This window comes from Sciurus vulgaris (genome assembly GCF_902686455.1).
Source record: "Sciurus vulgaris genome assembly, chromosome: 5".
Classification (NCBI taxonomy): Eukaryota; Metazoa; Chordata; class Mammalia; order Rodentia; family Sciuridae; genus Sciurus; species Sciurus vulgaris.
Window position 1 is genome coordinate 109631931 of NC_136465.1, and position 16250 is coordinate 109648180.

Genomic DNA, 16250 nt, shown 5'->3' on the forward strand with positions numbered 1-16250 from the left:
AGATTAAAGTGAAAAAAGAGCAAAACCCCCCACCCTAACAGAAAAAATAGTCCAAGAAGATAATAAACAGCTTTTCAGTGATGAAATAGTGGTTATAAATATATTGGTAAATTTGTAACAGGTTTATTAAAATTAAGACAATGTGATACTGTATTTACCCATCACAAAGGCAATATTAAATAATGACAATATTAAAGAGTAAATAAGTACTCATATACAGCTAGTGAAAGAACCAATTGAAGTCATTATTTTGAAGAATAATTTGGCAATTTCTATTAAACTAAAGATGTATGTGCTATAAGATACAAATAGAGAAATATTTGTACCTGTATATTTGGAGATGTGAATCATGATCTGCAGCAGCAAAGGACAGGGCTTTCAGGCCAGGATCACCTTGCCATTGAGTGGTGACTAGCACTCAGGCCCCAAGAGCCTCAGTCCAGGATTTTTCTACTGTCCTCAGAAGAGCTGGAGTCAGAAGTAAAATGATTTAGTCATCCCTGATTCTAAACAAGCAAATGAAATACTTCCCTGAAATCTTACTAAATAGTGCTTCATTTCATGACGTTATTAAAATGGTCCATGCAATGAGCACTTTTCACAAGTATATAATTATTTCATGAAATAATTTCTCTTTTTCATTTTTCTGCACAGAAAGATAAAGAAATATATAACCTTAGCAGCATCTACACCTTTCAGCAGTTCATCAATAGTTAACCAAGATTTGTATCTTTAGGAAGAGAGAGAAATGTAAAACAGCAACTATTTTTCCCCCCTCTTTAAATTGCTGAGTTATCAAGACTTAAAGAAATGCTGATTATCCATCTGGGAACAAGTTTGGGCTGCAGACCAGGGTTAGACAACCTCTTACTCACTAAGTAAAACTTGGAGATTTTCCAAAATTTTAAGTGAAAATGCTGGCAAAAGTAGAAGAAACATGCCTCTTGCTTTATGGAGAACAGTCAAGATTTCCTTGGAGATGACAATATCGGAAATCTAACCATAAAATAATCAATCTCAAGTAGTTTATTCACAAATGACCCTGTGCCAGGGTGTCTGAGTCATGCTGAACAGGGAAGTATTGGTTTCGCTCTTTCTTCCTGCACTCTCAGGGCTGGTGGAAAAACTCCAGCGTGGTAACACTTATACTTAATGTCAAATAGAGTTAAGAGAGTTGTGGAGGAGCTTTATTTCTACAGTTACATGCTGTCTGAGCTGGACTTTGAACTTACAGAAACCAGGAATGCCAGTTGCTATGTAAGACCAGTTTTATATTTCTCCTTCATTCTAAGGGCTTCAATTTCCCTCCAGTCAAATGGCTGTAATAAATTCCTCTACTAAGTTCATATAGGATGAGTCCATTAAGCTGATCGATTAGACTAAAATTAGAATGCTTTGGAAAATATTCAGATTTAATTGAGTTCAGGTTTTGTTTGGTCACCCTCTGTAGCCTTTCTTTTGTCTGGCCTGGTCTCCTCTATCACATCTCTAAAACCCACACACTCTACTACCCAGGTGATGATAACTATAACTAAGTGTACAACCATTCATACACACGCACACATTAAAAAAACCTCTAGTGGAACCCATACACTTTTAACCACAGAAAGTTAATAAAGTTTTTAAAAATTAAAAATCATATTTTATTAAATTTTTTTTTTTTTTTTTTTTAGTTTTAGGTGACCGATACCTTTATTTTTAATTTTTACGTGGTGCTTGAAGGTTAAACCCAGGGCTTCACACATGCTAGGTGAGCATTCTACCACTGAGCCACAACTCCAGTCCAGCCACAACCCCGGTCTTCAGACTTAATTTCTAATGTAGCATGTAATGCTTTGAATTTCCCTGCATTACTTCCATCTCATGTATTTTGACGTTTTAAAATTTTCATTCAGTTCTGTATATTTTAAAATGCCTTTGATACTTCTTTGACCCACAGATTACATTGAACTATGTTTAATTTTCATGTTTAGAGATTTTCCTATGGCCTTTTTATTATTGATCTCTAATTAATTCCATTATGTTCAGAAAACATATTCTGTATGATTTCAACTCTTTTTTTTTATTTTATTGTAAACAAATGGGATACATGTTGCCTCTCTGTTTGTACATGGCGCAAAGGCATACCATTTGTGTAATCATAAATCCACATACAATAATGTTGTTTGATTCATTCTGTTATTTTTTCCCCTTCCCCCCCCCCCATCTTGAATCTCCTCCTGATTTCAACTCTTTAAAATTTGTTGAAGTCCCACCCCCACCAACTACCCCAGGATATGGTCTGTCTTGGTACATGTTCCATGGGAGCTCCAAAAACCAATATTTTCTGCTATAGGCAATGGAATGAATGTTCTCTCTCTCATATAAATATATATATATATACATATATATATATATAAATTAGAAACTGTTGGTTGATTGTGTTGTCATAGCTTCTATATTTTTTGCTGATTTTCTTCTAGTAGTTCTATCAGTTTTGGGGAGTAGGATGTTGAAGTCCCCAACTAAAAACTTATGGTTTTATTTTAATCTTTCCAGCTATTTCATTTTTTTATTTCATGTGTTAAGGCTTTATTGTTTGGCGCATGCACTCTTAGCATTGTTTATATCTTCCTGCTGGATTGAAGCTTTTGTCATATTGATTATAGTTTTTCTTTGTGTTTTTTTTTTTTTTTTCTTCTTCTTCTTGGTATTGGGGATTGAACCCACGGGTACTTTACCATTGAGTTACATATCCCGTTGTTTTTTGTTTGTTTTAACAAAGGACCTTGCTAAGTTGCTGAGGCTGGCCTCAAACTTGTGGTCCTCCTGCCTCAGTCTCTCAAGTCACTGGGATTACAGGCATGTGCCACTGCACCTGGAAATTTTGTCATTACATACATGATGTGGACAAATGGACGCCTCCTGGCTCTAGTAACTTTCTGTTCTCTGAAGTCTGCTGTGTGAGATGTTACTGTGGTCATTTTTCTATTATTATTTGTTTTTATATGTATATTTTTCTCTTCTTTTGCTTTCAAACTACCTGTGCCATTTAATTTGAAGTTTCTTATCAAGAGTACACAGCACATGGTTTTTACTCAGTCTTCCAATCTCTTTTGATTGGTGTAATTAAATCACACTTGCCAAAAAAGTAATTATTAATATGCTCATGCTTAAGTCTGCCATTTTATTAGTTACTTTGATTCTTGTTCCTTCATTTTTCTTTTTTTTAGATCCAGTGGGTTACTCACTTTTTATTTATTTATTTATTTATTTATTTATTTATTTATTTTGGTAAATTCCTCTTAATTTATTGTAGGGTTGTTGAATATAACTGTTTGTAGTGTTGTTACAGTGGTTACTCTGAGTATTACACTAATAACCACTTTGAGTGCCATGTGAAAAAATTACTTCTATTTAGGTCTTTTAACTTCTCCATTAAAAAAACAAACAAACAACTTTGCCTTGAGTATCAGATGATGTTATAATTTTTTGAAATAAAAAAGGTATTTATAAAGTTCATGAAGAATAGGATAGTCTATTACAATCACTCATATTTCCCATCTTTCCTCTGTTTCTTCTTCTTTCCTGACCCTCCAACATTTGTTCCTTAATAAGTTACTTTCTGTTTAAAGAAATTCCTTTAGTAGATCTTCAGGAGAGGTCTGTAGCAAATTCTTTTAGTTTCTTCTTATTTGAGGAGCCTCAAGGCCACAGGGGCTTCTCTGAATGCCTCCCACATGCCCACAATGCTTTTCATAGTTAGAAGTTTTATTTTACTGAAAGAGATCTTTTAGAACTTTAGATATAGATTTTAATCAAATTGAACTTTTGTGCATATGTAATAAACATAAATTGGTTAAGATGTTCCTAAAATTTTTCTCACATGTAAAATCCAACTCTCGTGAATCAAATCTTAATTTTTGTCCAAGAATCATAGATGTTTGTAGTTTGCCACAGAATATATCCTTTCTGTTACAGAATCTTGGGAATTCAAATGTGCCTAATAGAAGCACCATTATTATCACTGGGATATTCTTCCAAGCTACTGATGTCCATTCTACAAATCTGATACACAATTGGAGATAATTAGCAACAACTATGTCAAAAGTGCCACTTTTCAAGTCATTGTAAAATGCCTATTTTTAAAATGCCAAAAATACTGTTTAGAATCCCGTGCGTTATTATATTAGTTAGTTTATATCCCTTCCTTCGGTTAAATCATTCTCTAATAATTTTTTAAATGTTTTTATTGGTACATTAGTTATACATAAAAGTGGGGTTCATTTTGACATATCATACATTCATTGAATATAATTTACTCTATTCAGTCCCTAGTACTTCTATCCCTCCCCTCCTCTCTAAATTTTAAAGAAAGATGCATCAAATAAAAAATATTGTAGAGAAATCTCTGTCTCTGGAAACTCCTGAACAAAAACATGTCTTTAGTTTAACACAGAATGAAGGGATCAATGAGAATAGTTGCTCTCAATGTGCTCAATGTCCCATGAAAGCCCTACGGTCTTCCATGGTCTTTCTTTTCCTTCTATCTCAGCACCTTCCCATTCCTTTTCCACCTCAGCAGGTAGGATAGTCTTTCTAAAATGCATCTTGATCTTTGGCCTTCTCCTTAACCTCCTTTGGTCCATTGCCTCTGGGATAATATACATGTGCAAGTGGTATGTGTACATGTGATTCTACATATGTGTATGTGGTATAGGGCATATGTGTGTGCTTGTGATATGTGGGGTGTATGTAGGCACGTAGTAGACAGAATGATTTCCCAAAGATGTTCATGTTTTCATCCTTGGACTCTGTGAGTATGTAACCTTTCAGAGTAAAGGGGTTTTATAGATGTGATTAGGATCCTTACAAGGGAATACTATTATGTATTATCCTAGTGAACCCCATGTATTCACAAGAACCCTTAAAAGAGGAGGGAGGCAAAAGAGTCAGAGAAGAAAACATGATGAAAGAGAGAGAGAGAGAGAGAGAGAGAGAGAGATTTGATGCTATACTGTTAGCTTTGAAGATGGAGGAAGAAGCTACGAGCCAAGGAAGTTAGGTGGCTCCCTGAAGTTGGAAAAGACAAGGAAATAGATTTTCTTTAGAGATTCCAGAAGGAAGGCAGTCCTACCAACACCTTGATTTTGGGACTTCTGACCTGCAGCACTGTAAGAAAATAAATTATTTGTATTCTTTTTTACCACAAAGCATGTCACAGTAGCAATAGGAATATAAAACAGGATGTGTGTGTGTTTGTGTGAGGTAAATGAATCTGTGTGTTTGTGTGTACAGGGGATAGAGAAATCATGCTTTTGTACCTGTGCATAATGAAAATGCATCCTATACCAATATAAGAGAGGCAATAGATTTTAAATTTTGTTTCATGTATGTGTAATACACAAGCCTTCTTTAAAAACAGAAAGAAAATCACATCGTAGTCATTTGCAAAGTTCATTTATTATATACCAATATATACTTCCTGTAATAAAAAAGCCTCCCAATACATTGAACCATCTTATAAATGAAATAAGAAAATAAAAATTTCATCTGTTTACAAATGGGGTTAAATTAACCAGCACAAGGTACCATCTGTATGTCTGCCCTGCAGTGTATGTGAATCCTAATCCTGAAAATGACCACAAGAAGAAAATGGTGCTTTATTATTTGGCACTGTACGACTGCTCTTGAATATTTATATAATTGTACAATTGATAATCTCAAGTTAGTATTTTGACTGGAAAGCATTCAAAATATATACAGATTTTACAGTTTTCCATTATTTTGGATTAATCTTTAATATTTACATTTAAATAAGTTCAGATTAAGCAGTTTTTAACATTCAGAAGACACCTTTTCCAACTTTGTTTTGATACCTTCTCTAGAGAAATGAAAATGGACATATATCTTAAAGATGCTATTTGGCAAATTTTTTCCAAATAATAGTGACTTAAAAGTTATGATAGTTTCTAGTAATGCTCAATTTTCATAACAAAGTGCACCGTTTTACAGTATTATGCCTATAGAAAATAATACATAAAAAAACTATTTATTTTCTTGGGTATACCTTCAAAACACTATTGAAATATTATCTAGTATGTTATACTTGATTGATACTTATATTTCATACTTGACTTTACCAACATATAAAATATACAACAAATGTTCTTGCTACTGATTTGACAAAGAAGAGTGAACTCCAGAAGATCTAGGCAGTGAGTAGTAACTTTTAAATCCATTCTGTATGTTTGGAAATGAGCAAGAAATGATAGTTTGCATTTCTCTGTAGTGTTAGCACTTTTATTTCTATGAACAATCACTCAACATTGTATTAAATGATACATGAATGTCAGCAAACACCTCCATAAGCTAAAATGAACCAAATCCTATTTAGCCATGCTAAATTAAACAACCTTAGCACTGATAATTACTCACAAATAAGGAACCATTTCCTTATAGATGATTATATTATTGTAAACACTGAAGAAGAGCATTACTGAACTATATATAACTTAGGTTTCAAATTTAGAATATTCCCCAATAGATGGATACATACAAATGGATTTCTGAGCCCACCAACTTAATTCCCTGCTCCCACCCCAATAATATAAATGTTTTGACAGTGAAGAAAGAAAGCTACACATGTAAAAAATAAGAATCAAATGTACCATATGTTAACATTCTGATGACTATAGAATAAGATTATATACATAAACATAGCAAATTACAGTTTCCTGCACTGAATGTTTATCAAATAAAAATGTATCAGACAATACTGGGTAGTGTATCTCCACATGACCTGTGGTCTTCTAAACATTCTAAATGAGAATGGAAGACGAGAGGGAGAGCATTGTTCAAGGACAAAAGTATGAGGAGACCACTAGGAATAACATTTAAAAGCGGATACTTCCGCAGCAAGCAGCTGAGCTGTATGCATTATTTTTTTGTTGTAAGTTTAAATAAAGCCCCTCTCTATGTTTAATAAAATGTTTTAACATTTACCTAACAATCCATCAAAAGAAGTCACTAATTCAATGTCACAAATAGGATGGGCAAACTATTTCTTTAGTGTCAACACCAAGTGCTGTTGGCTAGTATCTGGTAGTTCATATACTTCACAGGAGGCGTCTTTTGCTTCTCTCTGTTAGCCAACAGCCCCAGAGTATTTGGTGCAAGATGGGAGAAGGCATTAAGTGGTGATAGTTTGCCACCAGGGCAGTTTTAATTTAATGTTCTGAGAATACAACTATTTGTTACTTTTGGGGGATGGAGGGTAGGGAGCCAGCTCAGAGGAAAAGGTGTTATCCCATGACCATTAAATGCAACCACACTTAATCTGCTTGTACAGCAGCAAAAACACACCTTCATCATCTCACAATGCTCTAGTCAAACCTGGGTAGCAATGTGCACCATGGATTTTAAACACATCAACAACCATTCTCAATAGAAACCATGATTTTCTTTTCTGTAGGTGTCTGGTGATGTTAATAGCAAACATCTTGCGAATCTTCCTGTTATTTCCTATGAATAACATTCCAATCAAGATAACTCAAATGTCTTGATTTGGAGCATAACTTGCAACCACTTCTGATTGAAAAAGGGAAAGTATTTTCTCTTGGGTTAGTGATGTTTGGAATTTGGAGGATTATAAATCCAGTCAATTATAATGAGTGCCATGCTTCCAATCATGAAGATAATTCCGATCACAAGAAAAATTAAAGCCTGTAATTCAGACAGAATTTGTTAGGGAACAGAGAAACCATATTTAGCTGTTTGTTTCTATAAGCTATTGATATAAGGTGAGATCCCATTTGCATACTAAATTGTAATATTCTTAATAACTTAGATGTCCAACAAATCTATTTTGAACCCTAGTTGGGAAAAGAAGGGGAAGAGAGTGCAGAGATATAACCTAAAATTTCAACAACAGAGTAATGGCTAATCGATTTGGTACATCCAAAGATGGAATATCTTGTGTTCATTTTAAAAAAAATAAGATAAAATTATGGCATATGCCAGTAAATGGATGACTATGGAGAATACCATGCTAAGTGAAATAAGCCAAACTGAGAAAATCAAATGTTGAATGTTTTCTTTCATATGCAGAAAGCTAGAGTGAAAAAAAAGGAAAGCGGGAGGAAAGAATAGGATATAATAAAGACAAAGAGAAGATTGTGGAGAGATGGGTAAGAGGAAGCAATGTGGAATGAATTTTTAAAAACCATGTTATGTGCATATATAAATATGCCATAGGGAATTTTACCTTTATGCATAAATAAAAAGAATCAACCAAATATAAGTAAATAGAGGAATGTAAGGAAGTACATTAGAGTAGAGGAAGGAGAACGGGGGAGGGGAGGAAGGATGGGAGAGAAAAAGGGGAGGAAAAAAAGTGACATTATGAACTGAAATTGAATTCCATGCATGTATGAATTTTTTCTGGATGAACCCAATTACTGTATATAACTATAAGCTCTAATAAAAAAATTTTAAAAAGTGACAGACTAACCTATGGAACCAACCTAGGTGCCCTTCAACAGATGAATGGATAAAAAACATGTGTATATATACACACATATATATACATGTACACACACACACACGTAATGGAATATTACTCAGACTTAAAGAAGAATGAAATTATGGCATTTACTGGTAAATGGATGGAGCTGGAGAATATCATGCTAAGCAAAATAAGCCAATCCCCAAAACCTAAAAGCCAAATGTTTTCTCTGATATGTGCATGCTAATTCACAATGAGGGTGATGGCTAGGGAAGAATACTTACTTTGGCTTAGATAGAGGGGAGTGAAGGGAGGGGAGGGAGGATAGGGGTAGGAAGGAGAGTAGAATGCATCAGACATTATTACCCCATGTACATAAATAACTATATGACAGGAGGTATTCTACATCATGTATAGCCAGGAGAATGAGAAATTATACTCCATTATATATGATGTCTCAAAGTGCATTCTACTGTCATGTAAAACTATTTAAAACCAATAAATTTTTTTTTTAAAGTGACAAAAAATCTAAGGACCTACAGAATGCTCACAATCTTTTGGGTGAAAAAGAGCTGATCATAAAGGAGTAGCATGTATGATACAATTCTAATTTTATAAAGCATGCAAATAAAAAGGAAAGACTAACATATATTACATTTTTCTTGAAAAAGTCAAAAAGCATGTATATGTATCTTTGTATATGTATGACTAGTTATACATGTATATGTTTCAAATCTTAATGTTAGAAGCCTTAAATCAACCCAATTCTATGTATGAGAAAGCAGCAGCTTATTTTTTCTTCCTTTTCTTTTTTTTTTTTTTTTAACTAGAAAGGGTCTAGGTATTAATTTTACTCATTTTACATCTGATCAAACTAAACATTGACCACCATCAGGGCAAATCACTTGCCCAGGTCACAGTGCTATAAAAATCTAGGCAAAATGGATTATATAGAGTAAATATTCATGGGTAAGATGGTGGGAAGAGTTTTTGATATCAAACTGTCCTGAGCTCTCTGAACAATCAGAAAGGTAAAAAAATCCAAGGCAAAATTTCAGAATAATTCAGTAAGAAACATGCTTTTCAAGCCTTAATATAAGACCTTAAGCAGTCACTGATCATATTTAATTATTGAGAAAAAAATCATTTCTAGTATATGTTTCTGTAGTACTATTATGGAAAAGAAATATGCACTCCCTAGTTTAATAAGATACTATTTTGCATGTAAATAAGTTAACTGAAAAACAAAGAGTTCTGTTCTGGGTCTCAGTCCAAACCAAGAAACAGCAGAAAACTATCAAGAGGGAAATCAAGGCAACTCTTTGCCTTTGCAAACCTAATTAACATTTCCGAAATGTTTGCATCATTCCATGCAATGGTAGGGAGCCAACTTCCTTCCTGACAATTTCATGTGAACAGGGCATTCTCAGCTTGGCATTGGACTCTGGTGTGCACATTAAGCACACGGGCCTATGGAAAAACTCCATGAGCATTTGATGTGAGAGGACATAACACAAAATATTTGTTATCCCGAAGAGAGAAATCCTAGATCATTCAAGTGCCAGAAATCGTTCCTGTTTCTTCCTACCAGAAAGTTCCAGCCCATCTTTGTGTTTGGGTTCTTGGCCATGGTTTCATTCTTCAGTACCATGTGTATTTTCTGGTTGAAAAACTACTTATAGTAGGTAAAACTGGAAGCCCTTACTTACCCCAATCTTTTGGGGTGACCTAAGAGGTTCTTTCTTGACGAGCCTAAGATAAAAAGCTGCTGGAAGGATGAAAATCAGCATAGTGGCAGAAGAAGCCCCTGAGGAGGGAAATGCAGGGCAGGTTAATGTCTTGCAATGCAGATCCTCCCCCAAAACACAAAATATAAATAAAACTATTCCTATTCCTCTAAAAGTTCACACTTAAATCACATAAGTTCGTCTTGGTTGCTTATTCATAGAAGGTATGTCTATAAAGAAAATAAAAATGTACCTCACATCATAATTGCATAAGTACACATAATGTATAATAAGTAATAAAAGGTCAAAATAATATGAATTTACAAAGGTTTAGTAATGTCAGTACATAACAAGGAGTTGACTCATCACATGCCCTTCCTAACCACCTCTTACTTTTCAAATTACCTATACCTGATTCTTTTTAAAGTTTTATGTTGTATTGAAAATCTGGGTAAATCCTTAATCAGTTGGACAAAAAATAAATATATTAATGGACCATGCAGGTAATGGAAATAATATGCTGTAAAAAAAAAATCAACCTTCTTTTTTTTCCAAAGATATCCTTAATGCTTGACTGATACTTATAAGTTTGAGAGAGCTTCTATTGATAAAATCTGTCTTCCTCTTTTCTTGGGATGACATAGATATGACCCACCTCCAAATCCTAGGTCCACCCTAAGGTACGTGAGACTCAGGTAAGGTTTGAGACTCAGTTTCCTTATCAGTCAGAAAAGGCAACTGGGCTAAGTGATCTCTAAGATTGCTCCCAGTGTAACTGGAGGGAGGGAGGGTGATCAGCACAGCCACTGCAATCTGGCAGGGCTGCTGGGAATCCAGAGAGCCTGAGACTTGACTGGGAATCCTGACCACCCAGCACTGGTTGCCTGACCACCATTCACAGGTATAAATTTGGGTTGACTAAAAGTCTTCCTGAAACTTACCTATGAATCCAAAGATGTATTTTATAGTTGGTACAAGGATGACCAGAACATTATTAAGTGCAATAATCATGGCGGCAATCAGGAAGTGTCTTATCCAGCTGAAGGGTCTTTTGGGAAATAACAATGTGGTCACCGATGTGCGAATCTGTAAGAACAATGTTCAATGGCAAGATCACTTCTTTGTTTTTGACCTTTTCTATTATTTTCAGTGTTCTCAAAATGGTTTAAGAATGACTTTGCATTCATTTCTTTTTCCCATTTCTCCCAGAAAATATCTTGATGCTTTTTTCCAATATTTTCATTGTGTTTAAATATATAAAACATAAAATTTATGATCTTAACCATCAGTGGCATTAAATACACTCATGTGCCAACTTCATGCTGATTTTTGGTGTCTGAGATAATGTTATTTTTCTGTGGTCATGTATTGTATGCTCACTTTCCTACTTTTCAGAATTTTGGTTAAAAATTATCTTAGATAAAATAATGGATAAAATATACAATTCAGAGAAGTAAAAAGCCTTGTTGATGAGCATCTCATCAGACTGGTTTAAACACTAATGGCATGCAATGGATTGATTCACACAAATGTGAAAGGAATTTCTACCTTGGGCTTTCCTTAATTTTCCTTTTTATTTAGCATTGTTTTCCATATGATATTTAAAACAATGTACTTTTTGTGCTTACTCCTTTCTCTTTCTCCCCTCTCACCTCCCCATCGGTATATGATAAAGCCCACAAAAGGCAAAGAATAGAATTTAATAATTTCAATGTTCCTCAGAGTTTCTAGTTTAGTGTCTTGCATGTAGCAGGCGCACAGTAAATGCTGTAATACATTGACAGTAGGAGTCTTTTCTTTCCCTTCAGAGTCCTTGACAGATTTCAGCCTTATTTCAGCCGCTGAAATAAGTGGGCAAAGGGTCAAGAGAGGTTCCAGTGGTGGTGGTGGCTCAAGTTACTGTGGTGTGAGTGGATGGAGAGATCCCTGTGGGCAGAGGGAGGGAGTGTGTTGTTTGTACAGCTTAACAAAAGTTGAAACCCGCTTTTGTTTGGAATCTGTTAGAAGACACTTCTTTGACTTAGTGGAATTACTCTACTGGCGTTTCAATATGTGAATACTTCAGTTAAACTAGAACTCCACTTTTTTAGAAATGCCTGCACTGATTTTCATTTTAAAATTTTAGTTCTGAAGTCTTTTTAGGGTGTTGATACGGGAACTTATTTAAAAGAGAGAAAATGTGAGATACATTTTGCAGCATGCATGAACAACCAAAAATGCAAGCTACATTGCTCACAGATTCTCACGCGACATTCCATTCATACCTCTTCACCAAAAAATTGAAGCCATCTGCTTAGGTTGAAAAGGGAATTTCGTTTCTAGAAGGGCAAACCAGATAATCCCTAAAAATGGTTTAAGAATTACTTTGAAAAGAATTTAAAAATTAGATCAGTGAAAATTATGAAACTCATTTTCAAAAGGATACCGAGGAAAGGAATGGTTTGATGTCATTTTCCCCAAGCAGCCTGTAATGTAGAAACATTATGTCTTACAATTAGTGCTTCTTCAGTATTGTCCAAAGTGATCTAATTAGCAGGCTTAAAATAAGTTTTCTGTGATACATACATTGTGCTTAGGGACTTGTCTGTCAGTGCTACACTTATAAACAAATCAAAGACAGGTTCGGTTTTCAGGCAGATGTCACTCTTATGTGCTTTGTTACAATGGTGCATTCAATTCAGTAAGCTGAGTGAGAGACAATTCTATATAGGTATAGGGCCTCTGAGTGTAAATGCCGTGTCCTGAGGTCTCATGGCTTCCAAAAGATTAAGATTTAGCTTGATGATGTTAGGTTCTGTGCAGTTCTACAGAAAAGATAGATGATAAAGGACAGAAAATTTACAGGAATACTAGGTAGAATGGTTGGAGTAAAGGTTGAAAGCTTTGTCATCCTAGGAGTAAGGATGAAGAAAATCCCTGATAGAACCAAAGGAATATGGAGTTGCCAACACATTCCTGAAGAGGGCAATAGAGCAAAGAGTGAGGTAGGCTGAAGAGAACAAGAACAAGAACAGAACATTCATCATGTCACCATGCTGCCCTGGGTGAATCTGGGACTAAAGGGCCTCAGCACCTTTGTTCACTCATGTCAAGACAGAGGTAACTCTGACTTATTACCCACAAAGGCTTGTCTGCTCTTCTATGTATCTACATGCCCTTATCTCTTCTGACATAAACTGATAAGAATCTGGAAATGTGGGCCAGGTGCTGTGGGTGGAGGAAGTTCCCAGCAACAGCCAGGACCTCTGACCCAGAGTGATTCCAGAAAAGTTTTGTGTAGCTTTAGAGAAAACATCAAAACATCAGTTATTTCCAGAGAGAGAGAGAGAGAGAGCGCGCTGAGTACAGCCTGTTAGGAGGTGTCGTGTTCTGAGAAGTGGACCCAATGTGAAGGTCAGAAAGCCAGAGGGAGAGTAGAAAGGGAACTCTAATACATAATTAATCCTTCCATGGTTTAGACTCTTTCACTTTACATGATTGCTTAGGGCAAGAGTTTTGGAAATACCTACTCTACTGTGGTTCATGGCAACATCTGCCATATTTCTATGCCTATATCTATGCAGGCTTCAAAATGGGAGATTCGAAGGCAACACAAGTGAAAAGAATAATTTTACTATGAGAAGATGAAATAGAAGTAGCTAGAGAATCTGAGATGTGATCACTTTTTAAAAGTAGAGTAGGTAGAATCTGGGTCTGTGTGTTCATGATAAACTATAGAGAATATGTGGTTTTCTGTTTTTCAAGGTGAGATATGAACTTTACTGCATAAAGGGAAGCACAAGCTGAAAATGTAATAGGCCCTTTAATATAATATATATTTTAAGGAAATAAACCTGGGGCTGTGAGTGAAAACACTAACCTAATTCACTTCATTTATGCATGCACTGACATGCAGTAACTATGTGCCTTACATAAAGAAGAAAAAATACTAATCTAATTGGAGAAAAGAAGATAATAAATGTAGTAAAAGGAAAACAAGTGAACAAACCCTTATTCTATCTTCTTGAGCTCCCAAGAAAGAGAGCTCCCAGTTATCATTTGTTGAAAGAAGGGGAATACGAAATAATAGCTAACACTAATACATTTTAATCCAGACTAGGTTTATTTGTTTTATTATCTTTACATGGGAAACACTAAGGCAAGTAAATTCTTAGTGGTCAAGGGTTTCCTAATGCAGAGAAACCATTCAGGAGAACCATGCTGTGGCTCAGCATTTGACACACTGAAAATCTTGGTTCTAAATTACAAGAAAGCAAATAAGCAAAAACAACACTTAACAACTTCTATCACTTAGGCAAAAATGTCTTTGTGTTTAGTCTTGTAGGACTTGATTGGGACAAAGAGGTTGGACTCACTTATCTGTCACCAGCACATCTTTGGATGAATCCATCTCATGCATAGAGATTTGATTCATTTAACTCAGATCCTCACCCAAACTGAATTCATGGTACATCAACAAGGAAAATAGCCTATGCTTTTTACTAGAAAAAGCAGTTTATACATTTCAAGAAAATGCAAGGTAATTTTTAAAAGCCATTGTTTCTTAGCACACATTACTGGGCCTATCCTCCCTTCCAGTCACCATTCATATACCCAACCTCCACAGACTGGTAAGCCCGTGGGGAAGGGGGCACTTATGCATTTCATTTCACTGTAACACTGTGCAAAATGTTTCCGAAGTTAAAATGTTCCTAATGTTAATGCTAAGTGAAAATGCACAATGACAGATAGCAATTAGTTACTCTTCTCAATTTTGGTTCTCATGAAAAATTTTCACTTTTGGTTCTAATGGCTTTTTATGTTTACAAACTATTACTGTTCCTCATGATCAGATGCATTTCAGTGCCTTCTCTCACACATAGGGACGATGAGGCTTTTTGATGTTGAGGTGAAATGCTCATCAATAAATGGAAGGCTGGTATGGCACAGTGGCACATGCCTGTAAACCCAGCAGCTCGGGAGGCTGCAGCAGGAGGATTGCAAGTTCAAAGCTAGGCTCAGCAACTTAGCAAGACCCTAAGCAACTTAGTGAGACCCCATCTCAAAATAAAACATAAAGGGGCTGGGATGTGGCTCAGTTGTTAAGTGCCCGTGTTCAATCATGGGTACAAATAAACAGACTGACTTTACTTCACATTCCAATGGTAGCAGCCATCGGTGGTATTATGCAATAAGCTCTATATACTAGCTGTGTGACCATGGCCACATCCATCCATCTCTGAAGAACCCTGCATGAAAACACTGTTTAGGGCTTATGAATAAAGAAACACAGAAGTACATAACAGAGTCCCTTCACCAAATGCTTTGATTCAGCAATTCTGTGAGTGCCTCCTCCAAAATTCAGTGATATCTTGACCCACAAAAAGAAGGAATCCAAATATTCTTTTCTTATTAAAACTGCTTGCTTGGAAATTTTATCCTGTAGTACACCTTTTGGTTTACAGCTGTCTTTTGCTTTGTATGCAAGCTGTAGATGATTTTAGGCTAAAGCTATGTGTGTGTCATTTGAAATACTTTCAGATGTATGACAGGCAAGACATTATTTAAGAGTAAATTATTAGCCACCATAGTAATAAGGATCTGATTTCATGTGCTCATGGAAAAGGAATGCGCCAAAATATATTTCAGCACACAAGCTGCATTTAAAAAACGACCACAGTGTCATTATATAAGTAGTCCTCCTACACCGGGCCCTCTATGGAACATTCTGTACATAATAGTGCTAGCTACTGTGTCACTTTATTTTTTCACCCCTAAAATGAATGAGGAAATTCAGCGTTTATGAAAGGAGAAGAACTGGCAGGCGGGTGAAGACCTGTGTTTATCCATATGTGGTGGTTTTAACTCACACAGCCCAAATCCTACAGCCAGCCTTCCTCTGTCATCCCAGAACAGACTGACGCCAATGGCAAATGCTGAGGAGGGATGATCCCAGTTCAAGTCTGCCAGGAGGCATGTGTCAGTTTTGGTGGGGGAGGTGGTGGAAGAGATACATGATGGATAACAGAACTATATTTTAAGAATTTCTGTTCTAGTAT

The 16250-nt window shown here is 35.6% G+C and overlaps 1 protein-coding gene across 3 annotated transcripts in view; it reads right to left on the reverse strand.

Moving 5' to 3' along the window:
• Positions 1–5422: 5422 nt before the first annotated feature.
• Positions 5423–16250, reverse strand: part of SLC38A4 (solute carrier family 38 member 4) — a 64317-nt gene continuing 53489 nt past the window's right edge. For all 3 annotated transcript variants that reach the window (XM_079139585.1, XM_079139584.1, XM_079139583.1), the window contains exons 14-16: positions 11154–11298; positions 10195–10292; positions 5423–7704 (exon numbers count right to left, since the gene is read on the reverse strand). In XM_079139585.1, coding sequence (XP_078995711.1) covers positions 7603–7704; positions 10195–10292; positions 11154–11298 — 345 coding nt within the window. In that variant the 3' untranslated portion in view covers positions 5423–7602. The remainder of the gene's footprint in view (positions 7705–10194; positions 10293–11153; positions 11299–16250) is intronic.